We start from the raw sequence: 23665 nt of genomic DNA, 5'->3' as shown, positions 1-23665 counted from the left end.
TCCTCTGCAAAGGTACTTCTGTGGGCTTGAGGGCTGTCAAAGTCAGAGTTTACCAAAGCGATACAGTACTCAACCAACCAATTTGTATTTACGACTGCATACAAATTCAATGCATGCAGCGACTGAGCTAGAGCTGCATTAATGCAAAAAAGGGACCTCACTGGGACCAGAAATTGAACCAATGTGCACGATTAGAAGTAAACAATTAGCTTTATCCTTGATAGATCATGTACAAAGATGCCATTAAATGTTTTCGTTTCGTTCCAAGTGCAAAAAAAGCTTACAGCTGGTGAAGAGGATATTTCGACATCCTCCAAATTTAGTTTCAGGTTTCCAATCACAAACTAAATTACTGCCAGACTTCAAAACACAACACGGGTCCTATTATCCACTGCGCCATATCGCATATGACAACTGATAAAACCAAGCTCATTTTTGAACGAATGCTAACGGTATTCAATGAAACATGATTTATTACCCATATAACACTGAAACAAAGTAAAAACATCTTCAAGATGAAATTATTGCTTTTAGCATAAAGACTTTATACAGATTATATAAATACAGACCAAAGTTCGTCACTCTAAGGAAATTTCTTGGGGGCACACCCTTGATAAATTTGACAGTTTTCATTTTTGATTATAACACAAAATCACCGTGGCGTGAACAACTGAGGCATGATCAAACAGTACGGAAACGCAAAAAGCTTCGCGAATAACTGAAACGTCTATCAAAGTATTCAAGCTGAAAAGTTCTGGTGAAGAAAACCCAATAAACAGAAAAGGGCACGTCATACGGATAACATATCCCTTTCGGCTATTCTAGAGAGGTATCGTGCTGCAGCCTGAGCAAATTAAAAGCAGTACAAAGATTCCGGCTAGAAAAAAAATGCCAAGAATACTAGCAAAATGCTACTGTAGGCAGGCAGCACTTTGAAGCAGAAACAAATCATACAAATGTGTTTGTTGAGCAGCTTGTAAACATTTTTTACCAATAGGAAATAATGTTTCAGCCGGTTAGTACAATTTAAACTCGGCTGCGACTTTTTCAAACTCAAATCTAATTTCAAATGCTCTCGGAATAACCTTGACTACTTGACATTCTAGTCTCAAAAAGAAATTAAAAATGGGATCTTCAACGGTGAGTAACAAATGCAAAAATAGAATGGGTGGAAACCAGTTTGAATGCTCTTTTTTTCTTGTTATGAATTCAGCGTACTTCTTTTATACAACAATTCGAAATGTGTGGGTTTTTTTCAGAATAACTGCAGTCAAGCAGGAATGCATCTAATCACGGATAGACTGAACACAGTCCAAATGCCTTCGATCAAAAATAAGAACTGGTCTTCTTTCACCATTTCTGTAGGCACTTTAGAAAGGACCTGAACGTTAGCATGAAAAAAATACATCTCTATAATGAAATGTACAAAAGAATTACATCTATGAAATGGCACTTAAAGACTTACATGTATAAATTCTGATAGTCATTCACAATGGTTATTTGATTAAATACTAAATTATACTCAATATAAAAAAATGACCGACAAAAACATTCTACGGTGGAAAAGGGCTTTGGGCACCGTGCAAATATGAAAATGAACCAAAAAACTGCATGTATGTATACACATTAGCTAGAGAAATACACGGTTACATGCAAGGGACCCACTTCACACCGCTGCAAGGCTACAAAATCTGCTAAGCACTGAAGACATTAACTCAGCAAAAATATGGGTTTCCTGCCCGTGTGCTGGTTTACAGCTGATTTTGCTCTTGATGAACAATAACAAGCTTAAGTACATAATCATTTGCCCTTAATACAGCTCTGCAGCGATGATCCATGCACTTGACAATTCAGCTATGAACATTTGGGGGTGTAACTTTCCCATTGTGTGTTGTGACTGAAGGTTTTGTAATTAATGTTATTTTTCACAGACCATGATTTTCAGCAGAATTTTTTTCCTACAGATTTGGTTAAATTTCACTCTGCACATCATGCAATAAAAAACATATTTTCCAAACAAAATTACGCGTTCAGCCTTTTCACCTCAGCCTTGATATCTGCATTCGGATGATGCTTTTGAATAGGGCATTTTTACCTGGCGTAAGCATTGGATACTGAAAATGGGTAAGTCCCGCATGGCACCCTGACTTCTCCGCCACGTATTTGTATCTTGGTTTCCCTGCGCTGCCTGTTAACATTGGGGCGGGTCTTGCCGGCGATAAAGGCTGCCCTGCCCACTTTGTGGACGCCCTGGATCGGGTCTGGACCGCTGAGCGTCACCAGGTTGCCCTGCCTGTTGCTGACGAAGGTTCCGCTGCGCGGAATCAGCTCGGGCGACCAGCCGCCCGCCACCGGTGACTGGCGACTGGAGTTGGGCCGGCTGATGCACTCATCACCTACAGGGGTTTTCACGCTGTCCCGCCGGCAGGCACAGTCTGCAGCCGTTTTGTCAGCTTCCAACTTGACCCCAGGGATGCCGCTGTTGCAACGCGAGCAGGAGCGACCCCAGGCGCCATCTACAATCCCGACTGCTGTTTCCGGTAGAGATCACAGATACAGCGAGGAGGAAGAGGAGAGACAGCCGAGGGTGAAGGGATGCGGCAAGGACAATGAGACAAGACGCAGTGAGCATTAGGTGAAAACAGATGCAGGGGGTACCATAGCAACGATGGGGATGAATGCAAGCAAGGATACCAAGGTTACAAAGGTCGACCATGCCAGGAGATGAACATCCAAAGGTGAGGCAAGGCAGGAAGAATGATACCGTAGGGTGGAGAATAAAGCAAAGGGAGGTGAGAGGGAAAGGGAAAAAACAAAGTCAATGTGAATGAGTGGCACCAGCATTCCCATGTGAAGGGTTACCGTCAATATTTAAGTTAAAGCTGTATACAGGCTTTAGCATCCAAAGTAGGGCTCAAACAAATACTTCAAACGGGAGATGGACACACATGTTTTTGTAAGGTCATTAGCAATTCCACAAAGCTTACAGATTTGGACTTAAAATGGTTTATGCTCAACCATAGGGTTTTAAAAGAGGATGAGTAGGTCCCGAAAGCGTGTTTGCCTGAAGTCATGGTCATAAAACGGGGAAAAATGCACTAAAGCAAAGCAAAATATGAAAAAAAATTACAAATTATGAGATACAATGTCTAAAGTCAGTAGTGATGAAAGTATTCATCAGAAATCCCACAGACTAGTGGCTTCAACAATTTGAATACAATGCAGTTTTATCAGGAAGACTTTCCTCAATATGCTCTACTTTTATGAGTATAGTTTTTATTTGGGCGTCTGAGGCATAAACAACCCATTTTGTCTGGTTTATTTGCAAGCATAGCAATTGATAAAACAGGTGTTTTGACGTACAACTTGAGTCATGCTGGCTATCTCGCTGCGTAATGTCATCATGTGATGATTTAGCTTGCGTAAGCGCAGACGATGCTGTAATGGAAACAAACAGATGGGAATGAGGTGTGAGTGCGGGATGGAGGTTAACGATCAGTGTGGCCCATTTCTCAAAGTTCAACTTTGGTATCTGGATTTGGGTTTTTTTGTCTCTGACCAAATAGCTATTGCTGGACTTGTTGAGGAGGAAAGACTCCACACTTTGGCTTCTTGTCGTATGGGTCTTGATGTCTCAGAATCTCCACAGTCAACGCAACGCTGAAGATGCCGAGATTTGAGAAATGCTTAACTTGAAATTAATGGGTTAATATGACATCTTAAGCCATGTCCACAACTGGCTTTAGGAGCTAGGAGCTTGGTCTATCGTCAGCAAGTTCTGACATATTTGTGACTGGCAAAAGACGTGGTGCTAGCTCTAGTTGCCAGACATGGACAAGGCCACAAGGAGGACGGGGTACATGATTAATTGTGGAGTTCTTGAAATGAATGGTTAGTATGAGGCGGCACCTCAACATGATTAGTCATTCACTGCATTAACTCAATGGGAGTCAAAGCACATGCACAAGATTAACTTATACATGTAAGTCACGTCCAAAATGGGCACCAATGAAAGCTACGGCTATTCATCAATGTGGCATGTGCATGGCAGCAGCCACAGCCGTACACAGCCAACTTGGACACGGCTCGGCAAACACGACAAGATAGTACAATTACAACATTTGCCACAGAAAAGAGCACTAAATAAAGCTTCATCACACTGATGGCCAAGAGTAAAGAAAATGACGGTGATCAATATGACACACACATGAAACAGCAGTATATTGGGACGCAGACTGGCCAAGGGTCCTCTCCAGCTTGTCAAGGTAAAAGCAGGATGGCAGATCACTGATTTGTCGTCCTTTCGGATCTTTTTAAGTACATGTATTTCTACACATGAGAAAGTTCTAAATCGGTATACACTTTTACTGGGGTCCAGTGCGCCAATTAAGTATAATGTTGCAAAATGGTCCGACAGATCTGCTATTTTTAAAAAGGAAAACACATCTTCACATTCTCCCAAGTGTACTGCCTCCAATTACACTAGGCACAGTTGGGAGAATTTTGGCACATGCAGAGAATGAATACACACTCAATCAGCCCAGATGAGCGTCCATTTACCTGAACTGTACCCATCGGGCCTGACGGAAGCAAGCGGGTTAATGATGGACACGAGAGATAAAAAAAAGAAGCAAACGTGTTAAAAACAGACATGTCAAACTATGACTGATGAGTCAAACGGTGAATGTGACAAGTCCTCATCTGTCTGCTTCGATGGCAGCCTTTTGCAGAATATTAGAGCTCGAACCATTGCTACCTTTGTTTCTTGATATTTGTAATAGGACAAAAACTACTTAACTGTGTGAAATTTCATTCGCGTAAATGTTTCAACAGGGGAAGTCCCTAAGAAATTCTTCAACCAATGAAAATGTTGAATGCATTCAACGCATCCAAACACTGTTGTAGTTATTTCAGTCACCTTGAATATAATACTTGATTATCGGGAGTAATCTCTTGAGCGCAGTTGATACATATATATACTTTTCATTTATGTAAAAAAGTTTGATTTAAAATCTAGACTACAATCTGCGAAGACCCACCGACTCCTTGGTCGTGTTCACAATGCATTGGTATGCACACCATCAACAGCAGAGATACACAAACGTGCGCCAATTCCGGCGTACACATTTAGCCAGTGAATATGGCCCTAGGTATTGCTGTATAGTGGAATTCCAGTGTCCCACTAATGAGATTTCATCTAGTATTTGCCATGTCACGTACGTGACAAACATTTTCGGTTGTGACAAATTCAGATCCTTGAGATGTATTGAGCTTTTCCAATAGTTTGATTCTTAAGCACTTGCACAAGGTAACTTTCTCCGTTTGTATCGGAAGAAAACCATCTATTGCAATGTAACCAGAAGGAACAGCATTCAACTCATGACATAGGTGAGAATGCAGCAAACCTCATGCAATGGACACCGTCAAAGAACAATGGACAGATGACATTCTTGGTTCATGGCACGAAGTTAAGAATCACACTACTAGATGTCAACACCGTTGACATTTGCTGACGGAACTGCCAAATGAACTATCCTAATAACTACATGTAAAGTACGGTACCCTTCCATCTCCCCTTAAGCTCAAAAGACGCTATCGGATTTCAATTCCAATGCTTAGTATATAGCCCAGCTGTCAGTCTTTGGGCTAATTAGCAACAGGAGAGGCACGGATATTCACCCCTTGCAATCTATCTCGTTGCTTACGGAAGACTATAGTTAACTGCCTGGTCTTTCACCACAGGGCCCATTCCTGGCCCAATCTCATGGTGCTTCTACGCACGCGATCTACTACTGAGGAGATCGCAAACAGGAGATCACAAACAGGAAGCAAAGAGATTGCTAACTTCAACTCGCAATTTGCTGTATTAAGTGACGGGACAATAGAACTGCCAATACTTATGCAGCATGTCCACACTTTGAAATAAACTTGGGATAAGTAAAAAGTTTCTGCACCACAAACTCTGCCTCCAGTGTGACTCTCCCTATAGTCTAGAGTCTTTGAAGTGATTTTAAATTCAGAAACATTTGAGCAAGAGTTGAAGGTTCGCATCTTAGAGAAGCAATGTGGGAAAGTTGGCAATTGCAATTAGGAGAAGAAAATCTCTTTAATGTGAGTTGGAGAGATTCTATTCAAAGAACTAGAGTTTGAACATCTCTTGCCAAGAGACAATCATGTTGTGAGAAATGTCCAGCTCTTCAGTTCTTTTTAGATCAACGACTCATAAAATGAGACGTGAAGCCACAAAATTACCCACACGTGCCACAATGCAAAGTTTATTACCAGGCCTCCTAAATTTGAGTAGTGCTGCCCTAAATGTGTCACACATGAAGCACGTGTCATTGCATTCAAATTTGTCACTGGGAAGTCACTCCCATGTTACCTGTGTAGAGTATCATCTACACAGTCATTTATCAATATGAGCCAGCTAACCAAGCTAGTAGTTGGCGTCACTGGATGCAGCTTTTCTCAATATTGCACATTCGTCCACTGAAGTCTATCTACACAATGTCTCTCAGAGCCCTTTTTTAATACCCCAAAGGTTACTGAGTAAACTGACTGCGGTACAAAATGCAGCTTAATCAAATTGCATAGTGAGTAGATCGGTTTTTATTTAAATTCATTTAGGCACTGGAGTAGACAGACACCCCGTTCGGCCCAATGACAAAATGCTTCTCGGAATGGTCCGGGTTGTGGTGCTGCAGCTTCAATTTGGGATTGGTCAGTTGACCATGCTTGACCAGCGGGTTTTTGGGCCGTTTGGGATGGCCGATGTGATAGGTCCCGACGTGTGGGATCTCGGCCGTCTGGTGAGTGGCCGATTCAGAGGAGGGAGAGTGGCCGGCAGTGCTGGCTTTGTGATTGTAAATCGTGTAGGCCTTGAGCGACTTGGTGGGCTGCAGGCCGCTGCGCTGCTCGGGGGCTGGGGGGGTACCCTCCACCCCAGTCCCCTTGACGGTCACCGCGCGGAGCTTCAGCTCCTCCCGGACCACCTCGCTCTCCTGGCTGACGTTGGGCAGGCGGAAGTGGTGGTGGCGCTTCCGCCGGCCCCTCGCCTTGCCCTTCTTTTGGTGGTGGTGGCCAGGCTTGCGGGCCTCCACCAGCTCCAGGTCGTCCTTGCTCATACCTGCCAGCTTGCGGGTCATCTCCTCCAGGTTGGTGGCCCGGAGGAGCTCCGGGTCAGCCTCGGCATCCGGCTCCGTTTGGCTGGTTTCAGCTTTGCCCGGCTGGCTGGGTCGGCGGGGGCTGGTCTGTGAGGGGTTGCCGCTGGCATTGGTCTTCCGCAGGACCACCGGGCCATCCGGCTGGCGCGGGCTGATGATGTTGGGCTGGCTTCGCTGCCTGTGTATCCGGAGGGACGGGTTACGTAGGCTGGTCCCCTCAATGCTGAGCTGGGCACCGACGTATGGAGGAACTGTCACTTGAGGCTGAGACATTTGAAAAGGGAAAGTCGGAAATAATCAATTTCTTACTTTAACAGACAAATGAAAAATTTAGTCATGTATCCACAGTTGATTTGAATAATTGTGACTTGACTCACGTCTCGATGACTCGTGACAGACTTACAGGAATTTGTGATGGAGTTTGCAGTGTCTTACACTGAAACATCCACAAAAATGCTGAACCAGGATCGCTGAGATTGAAACCCACCTGCCTGAAGGCCAGCTCAAACCTGCCCGTGTCACAGTTCTTGTCATGCCGTCGGTCCAGCACCACCTTCATGGTGTCCTCGATCACGTCGTGGCATAGCTGCTCCGTGATCTCGGTGGTGGCACCCATGGCCGGCGAGGAATTGATCTCCAGCAACCAGGGCTGGAAGTCCTCTGTCAGCATGAAGTCGGCCCCGTACAGCTCGAAGGAATTCTGGCCCCGGAGAGAAAGAGAAGACAGTTAACAACTGATTCCATGCATCACAGAGCAGAAGACATACTTTGTCAGCACATTTTACGAAATTCTACATATATACACATTAGTGCCAAGTGATGTCTATACGTTTCCCAACACTTGAGTGGTTCCAACTGTGTTTGTATGCACACACAGTCTCACAGTGCTTGGGGGTTAAGCGTCTCAAGCAGTCATGGGCAACAGCTTAGTGTTGCAGCAAATATCAATCTGCTACATAGTCTCAGATTTTTATAAAGGGGACAATGCAGTGAGATACGTCGCACAAATCTTGAATGAATGACCACCAAGGGTCAGCAATTGAAAAGTCCAACTTTGTGAAGAACAGCAGTTGTTGTATCTTGACATTTTCAAAAATCGGCATATTCGGCTGAAAATAAAATATCCTTAGCAAATAGTGAAAAGCTAGGACTCCTTTAAAAAAATGAGAATTAAGTACAGTCGAACCTCGGTCATAAGAACACTGTTAATACAAGATTCTGATTATAACAAGGAAAATTTCAGGTCCCATTCCTTTGTTTTTCATTGTTTTCATTCCTGATAACGCAAGGTTCCTGATATAAAAAGGTGATTTACTGTCCATAGGAATTCTTATTATCGAGGTTCGACTGTATTTCAATGCCTCGATGTTGAGAGTGGTTTGTCGTCATGATACAGTGTAAGCTGACTACTGTTTTCTTAAAACTGGCCGTTTCTACAGAACACCTAGAAAAAACCATGTTTAGATTCAGCTGTATCAAAATGTTATGGCACCCTACCTTGCGCATCTCCACCACATCCTGGGTGCACTGGAGCGCGGCGATGACGGCCCTCTTCATGCCCGGGTAGATGCAGTCCTGCCAGACATTGCCACAGCCCCGGCCGCGCAGGTACTGCTGGAACTCCTCGCTGGTCCACATGTTCTCATCCGGCAGCATGGCTGAGCGTGTCGCTGCATTCTCAAAGTTCTTCTGCACCGAGAAGTTGGACAGGTGTATGGCCCTGTGACAGAGGTGAACAATTTGGCATGATTTCCTCCCACGAACTCTCCCCAAGAAACGAAACTCTGCCGAATGAAACAAAATATCCATTATGAAGTGAGCAAGATTCTCAAAGCCCGGGAAAATGGTCACTCACGACTCCAGGTTGTCTAGGGAGAACGGCTGCGTGCAGAACCGGAGGTAGCTGCTCTGGTACCACCAAATGGTGAGCGGGTTCCAGTCGGTCACCAGGAACCACTGCCGGATGTCAAACTTGGTGTTGTAGATCAGGAGGGGCCGCTCAATGTACTTCTGCACCACCCACTTGCCCTCCTTGACGATGGCCGGGTTGCCCACCAGTTTGAGGATCTCCTCCAGCCGATTCATGCAGATTATGCCTGGAAAAAGAAGAGAGTTATAGTGGGTCAATGCGCTTGCCACAATCTCATCAAGCTAGAGTGAATTTGTGGTCCTTTTCTGGAAGTGCTATTGCTCATTGCAAATGACCTGCATACTTGACTGCAAACTTGTGCAATGGTGTAGAAACCTGAAGCTAGCTTGCATGGTTTCATGCGAGCCTGTGGTATTAGGCTTGCATGCAATAGGCCTGTGTACTGATGATGTCATGCTTTGTTTACATGTGAATTTTCCTAAGGAGCAAGTTGGTCCAACAATCCGCTGGTCAGCTTAGGAAATACCCACAAGGCACACACCAATGAAGTGAGTCATCATCAGGGCAGGGGTCTCAAATTTATGGCAAGCTAGTATGGTTGGCTGCAAAGCGTGCATGATGGTTTACGAGCCCTCTAGGATCATAGGTGTTACATATATCATTCTTCAATGCCAAAAATGCTCCTGGCATTTTAACACAGGCACGAGTTCTACAGAAAATCATGCCACTTTCATACAGCTGTGAAGCACTGAATTTTAAGTGGGTTAAAAAAAATGTTTGCTTCAATGCCAAAAGTAGGTTACCTGTGAAAATTTCCCGGAATACATTTCTTGTAACTAATTCCAAGCTAATGCATAATTTAGTAAGCAACGTACACGTATCTGCTAACAAGCTCTATGAAATGTGGCCCTGAGCTAGATTGCAAGACAAGCACGAAAGAAATTTATGCAAGCATATTTTATGTCTTGGAAGGTCAGCGTCCTAATAAAGCGATCCCACCCCGACAAGTGAGAAGCTGCACGATTTGTGCAGTGCCACCTGGCTTGACCTCCGTACCCACCTCTGCCCCTGGACTTGGCCCCGGGCTTGATGATCCAGATGTTGCGCAGTCCGTCCATGTCCAGCTGGGGCAGGACGGCTCGTACCCTGTTGAGCAGACTCTCGCACATTGCACTGTGATTGCTGGACTCGGCTATCAAGCCTCCGTCACTGGACAGAAAATTGAACAGATGGTAAAAATTGGTTGGGGCAATTTGTGCCAACTGGAGATGGGGGCCTTTTTTTATTTGTTTCGCCTTTTTTGGCGGATATTGCAGGAAACAACTCAACTGCTCATTTTCAAATATCCAGAAGGTGAAATTATGCCACTAAATAATGTCAACTGGAATATCACGTATGTATAGGGTGTGAGAATCTTCACAAAAGGTAGGTTTTATCAGAACATACACTACAAACCATGTCCAAACCATACTTAACCTCTGCGTATCACCCATATTATGGGCTCCACGTTATTTATCATGTATCTGTAAAGTCATTCACAGAATTTATTGATTTCTTTTTGTTCACATGTTCATTGAGGTTTTCACAAAAATACAAAGCTGCCAAGAAACCATATATATTTCAGTGATTAAAACTAATTTGGAGAACAAAAGTTGGAGGTAGACTCCTTAAAACTTACAAAATTAGTTGGCAGTATTGTCGTATAAAGTCGTCCCACTGTTTATCTGTCATGACGTCGTTCAGGTCAACGTCGCTGTCCAGGAATTCGTGATTCACGTCTCTTAGGTAGTTTTCCACGATGTCCGAGGCGGTCCGTATCAGCGAGACCGACAGGATGGGGTTGGTTTTCCTCTTGGCTTTGCTCTGCGCCGGCTTGTTGCCCACTTTGGACTGGGATCTGGGCGAGTTGGTGGAAGTGTCCTCCAAGTCCGACTTGGCCGCTTCCTCATCGGGAATGTCTTCATTGTCGTCCATGGGCACATCCAGCTCACCGCTGTGCCGTTGCACCACCCACTTCAGGATGCTGCAGGCCGCTGTCAGCCGGTAGTCGTCTAGAGTCAGGGAGGACAGATTGACAAATCTTCGAAAAATCTCAAGTACTGTCTATTTTTACACAACTCAGTCTATATGGACTGCATACCCAACCAACAAAGTTAAAAAATAATGACAAAATTAAGCAAATTGGTATTGCAGGCAAAATGAACTTTGGGCGAAATGTTTGGTTGTAATGCTGTAAGGAAAGGAACGTCAAATTCACTTGAAAACCTTGTGACTTGACATATGGTTCAATAAACTTTGTTACAACTGCAGCTTTCTGAGTGAAAACGTGAAGTATGAGGATTTATAGCGCAAATGTTAGGCATGACTGGTCAATGTGCACAATTGCAAAGATCTCCACGCGATCTGTTGATCTTATTTGCCACTAACACTGCCGTCGCCAGTGGTCTTTTCTTTCTAAATGGCTGTTATGGAAGATTGTTTCAAGAAAGGATTGATTGATGGTGCCACACTATTGCATGACCATATTGACTGTCCCATTGCACAGAACATAAATACATGAAATACATGTCAAAATTTTGAAACACCTCAAAGAGACACTGCCAAGCACTGCCAGATTCCTACACTAGTTCTGCTTGACCAAAAGTGTGAGAAATTTATTCGAAAAAGGCTACAGGAAGGCACTAAGCTTCCACTCTAGTGTACATCGGCAAAAGCAAATTCAGTCCCTAGTTAGTGCCCATAACTAGTATTTGAAAGCCTTTTTATCAAGTCAAAATAAAATTGCTTCCTCACGTAGAAATGTCTTCTTCTCCTCCTCTATGCAGATTTTGTAGCTGCGAGGGTAGAAGGTGTCTGCGTCCAAATCTTCGTACCACTTCAGGTTCCGCAGGTGTGTGCAGAGACCACTCTGAAACCATCCCCCAAAACCAAGCTGATTAGATTTGGTACAATGTAACCACTTTTTCTCTGGAAGCCTTTTTGTTTCATAATAACTAATCCAAATCTCCCCAGCAAGGAAAAGATACGACAGCAAATGTTTTGATAGTTTCTAGCTCATTTTTGCCTTTAGGGCATAAGTTTTAGCAATATTTTTCTGCTAAACAAATAAAGTACAATCGGCCAGGGTTGGTTTGCAACCAGTACATGTATATGATTACAATGTTCAAAGTGAGGTTATAGTAAAGAAAAAAGGACTCAGACTGCAAATGTTTAATTACAAGTTTTAACAATGAGCTGGTTCACGGCAACCATTCTTTTTCAACAGCAGGTCAGCTACATCCACTTTATTTTAAATTACAAGCGCAGACTAGCTGATTGTTCTGCTATAGAAAAGGAACGGTTGACAGGAAAAGATAAAGTCTTCAAACTCGAAATTTAAATCATGAATACTGTCCAACTGCATGAAACCTATCGACACAACTGTTAATAGCTACAGTTGTGTGGCACCAGCGTTGGACTTTTGGCAATGCTGGCGTCTCACCTTGGTGGTAAATGCTCCATTTTTGGCAAAGTGGTTGACTATCGTCTCTTTCCGTAGGAACCTGAAGTTGATAGTATCTCTCCGACACGTCCAGATGAAGAAAGGATCGTTGTTTCGGACCATTCTTGACTGTTGGCGGATGAAGAAGAAAACACAAGCGGGGTTCCACTGCTTCAATACCTTCACCCACTTATAATCTTGAAGTCTCAATGAATAAATTATATTCAGTTACACTTAAATAAAGTTGTATGGTGGTGTTGGTATGAGTTGTGGAAATTGGTGGGGGGGGAGTGGACTAGGGGAAATGACATAGTAAACAGAACAAACCATCATGCCATAGATGTCATCTGAGTCGCCCAGTGGACTGTCCTCGTCGTCACTGTCTGGGGTTGCACCAGCGTCTGGGGTGTCGTTGTTGTCATCTATTTGACAAAGAAAGAAAGCAATTTTAAATGTTTGTGATGTCACTGTTGGACTCCTCAATGGAGTCTTCAGGTCGAAATGGTGAGTTGTGTAAAGGAAGAAGTAGTTTTTCAGGGTGAGATTGGGATATGGATATAAAGCCATGAAATACATAGAGAAGGGGTGTAACCATGGCGATAAGAATACAGAGATTTTGGGGGCTTTTAATAGCTAATAGCTCTCTCCTCAACAGCTTGGATTATGCAAATCCTGCAACAGGTTTATGGATAGAGTGTAAAAAATAGTTAAAAACCTGAATGCTTTTCCTTGTAATATCCAGAGTTTTTTGTGTCACAGATCCTGAAACCCAGAAAAATCCTGAGATATCGCACTCCTGGTTTTTCAACGCTCTACTGCAAGGATCATGTGCTATAAACCTCCACAGTAGATTCACATTCACCTGTTGCATTCCTTGCTAGATGCGTTCTCATATGCAGCAAGGTATGAGACGGAGAGAACCCACCCTGCTTTGTGTTGGTCATTGTCTCGCAGGAATCAGGGGAATTCCTTTCAGACATCTTGGGGGGATGTGTTAAGCAACAATTGTCTGGAATGTGTATAGGGATTGGACATGTTGGGGGGTGCCCCTCGTTCTCATTTCTTGCTGGGTATATGCGTTCTGCACAATAAACGTGAATTTCAAATTCATAATAGTGACTGTTAAAAATGAAATGGTGGATGACTCAATTTCTTGAGTGGAATCAAAATCCTATGAACGACGGTGGTGACTTACCGTCATCGTCGTCATTGTCACTGTCATCGGTGTCATTGTCATCGCTGCCTTGCTTCCTCTTGACTTTGTGCGGGGGCATGGCTCGGTACTGCTTCTCCACCCAGTCTCGAGACCGCAGGCACTCTCTCACCACCGGGTAAGGGCCCTGGATCATGAAGATCTTCTTCCACTATTGAGAAAAAAAAACCATAATTTGTAACCGGGCTAATTCATGTCTCAGACCTTCGCAAAAGTTTGGCAGGCTACGACTTTGTGCACACAATGCAAACCTTATGAAAACTTCACAGAATCTGCCCACATTATGAGGATATACCAAGAAATTGATTGAAGTGGGATTCGAATCTGTGACCTCTACGGACTGAACTATCAAGCTTTTATGCCCACGGTTAAAATCTAAATCCACACGTATACTACCAATCCATGACAATCTTGCTGACAAATACAGTTGGCATACTGTGCATAACATGAACATGTTCATGTACACGACTGTATTTGCAGCAAGGAGTTGTGTCAATCAATGCACAAACAAAAAATCACCTTGTAAAAATACAAGAGAAAGAATTATCAGAGGCACAATGGGTTCACCAGTGAACGTTTTTCAGATATATATCCCTGTGATACCTACTATTTAGACAACATATCACCCACAGAGGAAGGTTAAGTTCATCTTCCATTGTTAAATTAAAAAAGTTCTTTCCTCAAGCAAGTTGGGATTTATGCCTGATTCAGGCAAAAGACAAAGTCTGGAATGTTGGGGGGAACCGTGGTAGGTCAGGTGTCCAAAGTTGTCTGAATTTATTGGCTGATAAAGTTGTGCACTTCCACAAATTTGAAGCAAGATCGCCCACCTTCATGGCCCGTTCCGCAGTCAGCTTGGCTAGCCTGAGTCTCTCTCCACTCTGCGCTACCGTCCTGGAGACCAAGCTCTTTGTTTTATTGCGAGGGGAAGAGCCAGGCTCAGGGGACGTGACCGTCTTGCTTCTCTGATGATTGGTGGCTTGGGGGCTCGTCGACTCTATTGGTTCGCTACTGGCACCTGATCCAATCAGCATAAAACACACAATAATACCAAAACACGTCTACCACCCCCAAAGAAGCAAACGGTCCACAGAAACTTTGAAGACTGCCCTCTCTGTTCAAATTTTGCGGCACCTGAGTTCTGCTTCCTTGCTCTCCTCGTATTTTCAGTTCACCCAAATGCAGGTTTATTAAAATACATAACAATGGAACAAGTTGGGCAATGCCTGCCCCTGTCCCTTCGTATTCCTGTATTCTAATGGACTTAAATCAGCCACTGAATCCACCAACGTACTATTTTAACAGTTAGCAACTATACAGTGTAAATGTACAGTATTAAGGATTTCATATCATGAACTGAAAATGTACCGAAACAGGATGATTTTAAGCACCCAACATGCCCAAGTACATGTACACATATGTAGACAGTTATTTCTGTCACCCCTCTCAGTTATCATGGTTGGTTACTTAAAAATACATGTATTTGGTGTGAAGGTGTAGACATGAATTTTGCGAATCCAAACAGGCGATGAATTTGCACTGAGTATTATTGAGAGAATACCCTCTGTTTATGCATGCTGGTTTTTTTTTCTGTGGAAGAAAGAAGATGAGTCCTTACCATCGACCGGATGCGTTGCACTCCTTTTGTGCATTCCGAAACTTTTAGGTTTTGGTAGGGCCTTCTGTCGCTTTAACACCAAGTTGGCCCCACTCTGGGTGTACGGTCCTGCCAAAAAGGAAACGACATGATGGAATTTGTCAGCTATTCTAGCTGCTAAGACGTTGTGAATATCCTTGAACAGTCTTTGATGGGGAGCAACAAAGGCACAGCTGAAACAGTCACCCAACTCCCTCTCTCCTCTTGGCCAGCGAGGGGGTACTTCAGATATCAAAGCTGTTACCCAGGAATTCTCAAAGGTCATGCACAGGTTGGTCAATAGTGGTCATCGTAATTCAAGACCCGTTCCTTCTTCAGGCAAATAGGAGTTGGAATGAGATCAGCTTTGCAAATTCACAGTGCGAATATTTGATCTGACGTAAAAAACAAAATGGCATCACGGTTGACTTCCATTTTTGTTTTTAATTTTTAAATGGATGTTGTATCGTTTTGCGAGTCAGAAATACATGTAAGCCTCACCTTCTTGCAGCCTCTGCAGTTGCACTGACGCCTGAGGGAGCCCCCGGCCGGCCCTCACGGGGCTCAGGGGAGTGGTCAGGTGTAGGGAGATGGAGCCGCCCACCCCGAGCCGGTTGTTGCTGTTGGCAATGTCCGCTGCCGGCCTGTTCTCGTTGAGATTGGGGGTGGAGGTCGGGGTGCCCCAAGCGGTCTGGGAACTTTCTGCATTCTGTGAGAAGAGCAGAAGGGAGAACAAAACAGGTCAATTTTTCAATAAACATGATTCAACTGAGAGATTAATAAAAACAGACAAATATATATCCTCCTTCCCTGCCTCTTTGAAACGTCCCTGAAACGCTCGTACACACCTCCTTGTCCTTCAGTGTAGCAGTACTCTTCTTGGTCTTGAGGGTGGAGACTGGGCTTAACCGCCCCTTGTAGGGTATTTGGTGTCGTTGCTCCAGCTGTGGACGAGAAAGACCGGACACAATTGGGCCATGAAAAAGCTCTAGAACCGTCGTAAAAAAGATCTTCCAAAATCAGTCACTATATGCAGGAAACAAATGCACATTTCTTATACATAAGCTAAAAACTGTCATGAAAATCAACCTCGGCCCCACATACCGGTACATGCCGGTACTTGAGTACATATGTATCACGCTGGACTGTGCACGTGCACAAGTTTGACGGATATCTGACAGAGATCATGTCCTTGCAAACTGAACAGATTGTTTTGAATTCCTATTATTTCTTGCGTGTAATGAACTTCATAAGTCAGACCTGTTTGTTTTTCTATGTAGTGTGTTAAATATTATGCTTTTTGTTTGTTTTTATTTTTTATGGGGGGCATTCCGAGATATGATATCAATTAAATCACTCAGTTACTGAATTAAACTTTGTTTTACCAATGCCCAAATTACATGCATGACGTGTACACAAACTGCCACATACTTACATGTACGTTAACCTTCTAGTACATGTACATGCCTTTTCCACAATACGTGTACAGGTATTCATGTGTACCCCCACGTGCCGGTGTATTACTAAAACAATTCCTAAGTTTACTGACAAAACAGTATGAGAACCACCATGCTCAGGAATCTGTAAAGAGGTTTGAAAATGTGTCACATGTTATGGCTGAAAGCTTGCAGAAAGTACATGTAGTCACTGTATGATATTTGTTTCATGTACATGTACATTGTAGGCCTACAATGTTCATGTACTCGACTGACACTGTGCCATAGTTGTTAACAAAGGGAAAAAAGGATCGAACTACTGTCTGTCTTGCCCATACCATAGCAACTATGAACAACAAATCAATTCCTTTGTTTCACCATATTAGTCACGCATCAACTGGGCTCCTTTGTGTCATATCACTCAAAGTACAAGTACCGCTCCGGCCTGGGACAGATGTACCAAGTTTGTAGTGATTAAATGTCCCTATGCCAGCGTATGGGAATCCTATACATGTATGTATGATTGGCCAATTACAGTAAACATGCTCATCAATTGTTATACGTAAGCAGCGACATACCGGTAATTGGAAGAAGTTAGGTCTTTTCTTAGCTTTGACAGCTGCAGCTACAGGGCAGCTACACTGTACTATAAACAGTGTTGAAATGTTCCATGTCTGTCAGAAACTCGGCACTTGCCCACAGGTACAAGTTCATTTCAATTCTATCCAGCATTTTTTTGTTGTTGTAAATTTACCAGTTTCACACGCACTCACACGTACACTTTTATGGCTGCCCTGTCTGAGATGAATTGTTTTGTGAGAACGGCACATTAAAGTTTCATTGGATGGGTGTAGAAATGATTGCAAGGCAGTACTGGAAAAACTCACAAACTCTTGGCACAAAAAATGCATACATGTAACAACAAGATCAAAGAACGTCCCTGCTCTGTGGTCGGAGGAGGGCAGATTCCGTCCCCCACTCTCTCAGGATAACAGAATCTCTATCCCACTCTACTCCCTCATCCTGGGCTAGCAGAAGGTTCTCCTTTTCCTGACCTGTGCAAAACTAGCCATAAATCACAATGAGCACGGCCAGTATTTATCTTTCCCTTTTTCTACAGACTGACCAACTGTACAGGTAGGAACACAGTGTGCATGCATTTCGTTTTTTTCATGGCATACATGTACTAAACTAGTACTAGGTACTCGTACATGTAGGTACTAGGTACTTCTTCGTCGTCGTATGCTAAATTTGCTTCCCCTGTACATGTAGCATCGCATACACGTGCAACATGTACGTGTCCCGGTGTTTACATGACGTCCCTCAGTCCCCGTATCTTTTCTCCCCTTTCTGGGTAATTCACACACGCACATCTATACTGCTCATGTAACGTGTATGTGCAGTACGAGTACGTAGGGTACATGTATTGTGCAATTTCAACTGTACTTTGTAGCCTTTAGCAGTTTTTGGTGTCTTCACGCCAAGCCAGAAAATGAAACAAGCCCGGATCCTTTTCAATACATGTACATGTAGCTCCGTGCTGATGCTGCATGAAGCAAGGACTTGCAGTAGAGCAGAATTTTTCTCAAAATCAAATTATGTTAATCAGTAACAGAAAGCTTCTGGTCCCTCTATAGTATGAACTCTATCAAAAGAATATAGAAAACAAATTTACTGTGCTATCTAAGTTCCCTGGGTGTTTTTGACACTAACTCAGTGTTTCAATTGAATATAACGGGTCAAAGTCAACTGTGGCTAAACTTAGGGGTATACATGTAAAAGAAAGGGCCAGGGGACCCTGGCAGAGCCATGCAAACAGCTTAATCTGAATTCAATCTACCCAAAGTTTACTCAGGACCCCAAGCAGAGCTATCAATTTCAGAGTCTAAGAGCTGACAGTTATAAAGGTGTGAAAATTTTACACTGGGTGAAACTTGGCTGATTATTTTTACACCTTCAATTTTCTTTTCTCACATTCTGAAACACTCTGATACTGTGACTTTATTGGACTTATACACAGTTGACACAATGGCTGAAATAAGGGGGAATGTCGTAATTTTCAGAATATAAGCCACGGCTTATATGTTGATTCTCGCACTGAAAAATGTCCCTGTGGCTTATATACCCCAGGCGGCTTACATGTGCATGTATACAGCAACATTTGAAGAATGAAATCAGTCACTCAACGCCATGCCGTGCCTCAGCGCAGCCTAGCCCAAGCCGCTGGCTGGCCAAGCCACACGTGCATGATATGCGGTACTCCGGGGACAAGGCAGAATGTGTTTTCATGCCTTCAATTTTTTTTGACTCATTCTGGGAAACCTCGATACTGAGACTTCATTTTTTGACTTTATAGTCTGACTTAGTGTGAATGAATTAAAGTGCCATCCACAGCTGTAAAGTACATGTACATTATCATAAAATGTTAACTCATTTGTTCCCTTTTTATTCCCCCTGTTCTGTCATTAAATTCCACTAATTGCTCAGAGGTTGGGTCTTTGGTTTGGTGAAATGTATGATAAATGTCCTTAAAATGTACACTGACCACGAGTTTACTTTTAAACACCTATTTTGTTCGTTTCTTCAAATGCGACCCATTCCAAAAAACTTCAGCACAAAGAACTGACTGTATCTACAAAACGAAATTGATTTTTTTAAAAATATGTTTGAATTGTCCAGTTGATTTAGCTCCATTAATTCATAATTTGCATCATTTCCAGTCCTTTACAATCCAATAAAAAGGGATATACATGTATCCCTATCATTGCCCAATCTATCCACTGGCATTTCAATTTTAAAAATTTAGAAAATTTGTGCTACTCTGCCCGGGAACAAGTCAAAAATATTTACAATTTGCCTAAACACTGTTTACTCATGAATAATCAATAAGTGAAGAATAAAAATGAGGAATATTTTGTCAGTGAAATTAATTTGGCTTTGGGGATTTAATTTTTATACCAAATTCTGCCCTTACACCTTAGTGTGACCGTGCGAGTTGTGAGTGAATCACAAGCTTGCTCAGGTGGGATTTGAACCCATAACTTCCTGCTGGCTAATGCAGACGTTAGACACGTGTTTGATGGGATCAGGTGGCTGGCTCAAATACAATCATGACATGTACCCTACATGTACATTGTACATGTATACACATACATGTATACGCAGTCAATAACTTGGACACCATTGAGAATACAGGAAAGGGGAATACTTTGGTTTTCTGATGTAATTTACATGTTTTTGAAGGCCTCAAGGGCCAGGTATGGTGTACATGTACATTAAATACAAAACAGCTGGCCTATATACATGTACCTTTTTTCTAAATTTGCTTTTTTAAATGTTTCCATGTGTACAAATGTACATGATTGTACTGTACCGGTACGTGTGCTATATGCACTTGCCTGCATGCAGTGTGACTCAAGTTTCGTCTGCATCAAGCACAATTAAAATTGTCACAAAGTAAACTTTGAAGATCTGAAAAGAACATGCAAAACCTGTTCCATTATTTGTTTACACCTAAATGCTATCAAAATAACATGTACCGTACCTAATCATTTCAGAACGAAAACCAAAAAATTCATCAGTTTACTGTAAGAAAGGGGCTGGAGTAAGTTGGAGGGTTTCAAAATTTTGAGTTGAAGTTTGATAAACCGTACATGTACTGCACCTCACAATGTTGGCATTTCAACATTACACTGAGAGAATTGATCTACCCGACTTAAGGGGAAACTTCATAAAAAGTACATGTACGTCTGCTATATACGGTACACCTACATGTACATGTACGTGTGCATGTAACTGCCGTCACATGCAGACAAGCCCGACACACAGCGAGGATCATAACTTAACCATGATCACTGTCAATGGCCTGACAACGGCTTACCAAAGGGAACAATTACCTTGCCATTCACTGGACTGCCATTCATGAGCAATCAAGTGTGAAAATGTGATGGATTATTCATTCCCCTCCTGTCACATACGGTAATAGCACATAATGCACGTCTGTTTCACGGCAGCATTTATTATTCAGAATATAGTTCCCTACGACAGATGAAATATCCGGATCTTAAATGGATTGTAGATGACATGTGTACAAATACCCATGTCCAAGACAACTGAGGTACCTGTACATGTAGGCCTATAATTTACAATTACACAGTAACTGCATCCAGGCCCACTGCATGGGGATCTTAATTTAAAAAGCTAACATCTTTATCATAGCCAATGCAAACCATCTGTACACTTTAATGGCCAATTAACTTATCAAGTAATAAAACCTGCAAACATCAAATCTGCCCATGCCACAGCCCCATAAATGGGGCCGAGGCACTGGACTGCCGATTTTGGGTCAACTCTTACCCTGTCAACTCGTACCTCAGTCAACTCGTACCCCGCTCAACTCATGCCCCGCTCAACTCATATCCTAGTAAATTCGTACCCTGGTCAACTCGTACCCATGTTGGAGCCATGTAGAATGTAACCAGTCCTCTACACTTGAAGAACCCAACAACACCCCGGATATTCTCCTTTTAATTTTGGATGAACAAATCCATTCCAACTATTTGTGCAAAAAATAAAATATCATACTCAGAGAGACGGTAACCACTTTTCCATGTAGTGAGTGCCATTCAAGTCACTATTAAAACCATACCTGGATGAATTCATATTGAATTATGCAGCCGATGAGTCCCTGAAGGGATGATAATGAATTCCCACTATTTTCTCAGCTAAAATTCGACTCAACCCATCATTTAGGTAATATAGTTCTGATCTCCAGCAGTTTTATTTCTTTCTATTATTTCGACCCTCCCCAGGCTCCACTCTCCACATACATGTAGAAATATAAATCACACAATGACACACCTCAAATAAACATGTTTTTTTCGAAAGCACCCAAAGTTTATTTGTAAAATCGGTCTATGAGAGAGTGTCTCTGAATGGGATAGAGCCATCACTTCTCATCCCGAGTTTATTTGACTTCTTTAAATGCATCATAAACATGGTTGGCGTAATGCGACAGTGTAGTCAGACACCACTTTAAGTCCTACTTCCTAAATACGGTGGGGATTTTTCAACAAAATCTGAGCGATGAAAGGAACTCTGTACATAAGCTACATTTGCATTCAATTGCGAGCATCAAAACCTGTATTATACTCTGCATATTCTCTGCAGAATGGGCCTAGGGAGTACGAGTTGACTCAGGTACGAGTTAAATTGGGTGCATATGTTTGGGTATGAGTTAACCGGGGTACAAGTTAACTTGGGTATGAGTTGTGGGGTTCGACGTCCGCACCTCTCCCACGAACGTTCGTGGGAGAGGAGTGGTCGTCGGACCCCACAGTTCTGAGGGCATACTAGTACTACTAGGCTTAATTGTAGGCTAACTGATTTTTGTTTTGTACTAAGTTCTAGGCCTATGCCCTCAAAAAAGGGTTGGACTATTTTAAAACTGGTGCTATGTGCTGGATATGACCTATAGGATGCAAGAGCCATTGGTTACAATTTGCAAGCAAAGTGACTGCGTGAAATGAAAGAATCTCACAAGACGATCAACAGAAACTGAAGATGATTTACTGAAACCAATTCACTATCGTGAGCAGTAAATCACCTTTTTTCTTTGTTTCTCCAGGTGCTGCTCCTGCCGAATCATGAATGTCGTCCCTAAAGCCTCGGCAATCTTGAGACTCGCTGAGCTCATCTGAGGCTTGAAGGTGAACTCATCCTGGCAGTGTTGCTGGACAGCCGCCAGGCGCGTGGCCCGGGCCCGCTGCAGCAGGCCAGACCGGGACTGCCTGCTCTGCGCCAACCGGAGGCTGGTGGTGTTCAGCTTCGGTGCGTAGGTTAAGTCCGACTCGATGGAGAAACGGTGGTTGGGGATCGCCAGGTCGTTAACAGAGGACGACACCCCGTTGCTGATGTCGTGACCCTCATCTTTCGGTGCCGTGGTGGTGGTGGAGACGGTGGTGTCGGTCGCAGATGGAGGGTTTAAGTTGTCGATTTCACCTGGCATGGGAACAAGTTTCACCAGACTGTGGCTGATCCCCGCTGGAGATTCCACCTGCAGCATATCCTCCTCTGCCACCCTCGGGGTATTTTTTTTCCTGACTGGAAAAAAAAGACTTAAATTGGCTACTTAAATAATGGTTTACATCTTGCTCGCTTAACTTTAGTTTAATTGGAGTTTGATCATCGTTAAATTTTGATGAGCGATGCCCAGATCTACACGTACGCTTGTGTTTTTACTGGCAGCTAATCCCCATGTTGTTATCTCCATGGACGCACGCTATTTCTGTGTCATGTAAATAACCTCTTGCCACTGGTACACAGCCAACGCATCATCATAATCGGAAAAAAGGCGCCGGATACCAGTACAATTAAATCAAGGCACAGGGTGGCGCTGTTGTGCACATTATTTTATTATTTTGTGCACCCTAAAAATAAATTCCCATAGACACTAATGATAAACCCTTTTATTTCAAAGTTGTTTTTAAAATACTCACAACTCTCAATGGTGTTCAAGCTGGACAGCGAAATGACAAAAGGATGTTTGAAATGTCCTCTTTCATTTTACTCTCAATTTTTAGTTGGTTGACCAATGAATTTTTGAGAGAAGACCGTCCCTATAAGAGGGAGGAAATTTCACTGCCTGGAAAAGTAGCCATTTTGAAAATGCATTCCTCTACAAAACGGCTAAGTAGTGCCATTTCCGGACCCCATTCTATCCAAATTGCTCAGAATTGGAAGCCCTGAGTCTGGGCCAGAGTTTCAGTGCAATATTCCTTCAATTCCTCAATTCCATGGCTCTCAGGACTCTCAAGTATAGAATATTTTGAGCGTATGACTTTTATTAATAAGCTCGGCGGACATGT

The 23665-nt window shown here is 43.0% G+C and overlaps 1 protein-coding gene across 4 annotated transcripts; it reads right to left on the bottom strand.

Moving 5' to 3' along the window:
* Positions 1–447: 447 nt before the first annotated feature.
* On the bottom strand, positions 448–23131 carry LOC147799423 (tubulin tyrosine ligase 3-like). Of its 4 annotated transcripts, none has more exons than XM_087135971.1 (18): positions 23026–23131; positions 22405–22901; positions 16212–16307; positions 15865–16072; positions 15346–15453; positions 14558–14745; positions 13710–13878; positions 12842–12936; positions 12515–12643; positions 11827–11941; positions 10712–11084; positions 10094–10242; positions 9019–9259; positions 8661–8883; positions 7651–7863; positions 7127–7427; positions 3364–3438; positions 448–2531 (listed from the first exon to the last, which is right to left on the bottom strand). In XM_087135971.1, the coding sequence occupies exons 2-18, from the start codon at positions 22861–22863 to the stop codon at positions 2092–2094; spliced, it is 3582 nt and encodes a 1193-aa protein (XP_086992097.1). In that variant the 5' UTR covers positions 22864–22901; positions 23026–23131; the 3' UTR covers positions 448–2091. The 4 variants fall into 4 exon arrangements, with proteins under 4 accessions (XP_086992097.1, XP_086992098.1, XP_086992100.1 ...); XM_087135974.1 differs by adding an exon at positions 4561–4580 and having other exon boundaries at positions 2382–2531; positions 22405–23086; XM_087135973.1 differs by adding an exon at positions 4561–4580 and having other exon boundaries at positions 2395–3438; positions 22405–23086.
* Between the last annotated feature and the right edge of the window lie 534 nt (positions 23132–23665).

This window comes from Acanthaster planci, linkage group LG04 (assembly GCF_054643075.1).
Source record: "Acanthaster planci isolate LZ-2023a linkage group LG04, COTS_SCS, whole genome shotgun sequence".
Lineage (NCBI taxonomy): Eukaryota > Metazoa > Echinodermata > Asteroidea > Valvatida > Acanthasteridae > Acanthaster > Acanthaster planci.
The sequence above is the reverse complement of the archived record's forward strand: the minus strand, read 5'-3'. Positions and strand labels throughout refer to the sequence as shown.

What these genes read in the sequence shown, in the direction of transcription:
- LOC147799423 (XM_087135971.1), bottom strand. Translation starts at nt 22,863, where the DNA reads ATGCTGCAGGTGGAATCTCCAGCGGGGATCAGCCACAGTCTGGTGAAA. An exon ending in TGACAATGACGACGATGACG is followed by an intron (nt 12,937 to 13,709) that starts GTAAGTCACCAC and finishes TTTGTCAAATAG; the next exon opens with ATGACAACAACGACACCCCA. An exon ending in ATGGAGCATTTACCACCAAG is followed by an intron (nt 11,942 to 12,514) that starts GTGAGACGCCAG and finishes GGATGGTTTCAG; the next exon opens with AGTGGTCTCTGCACACACCT.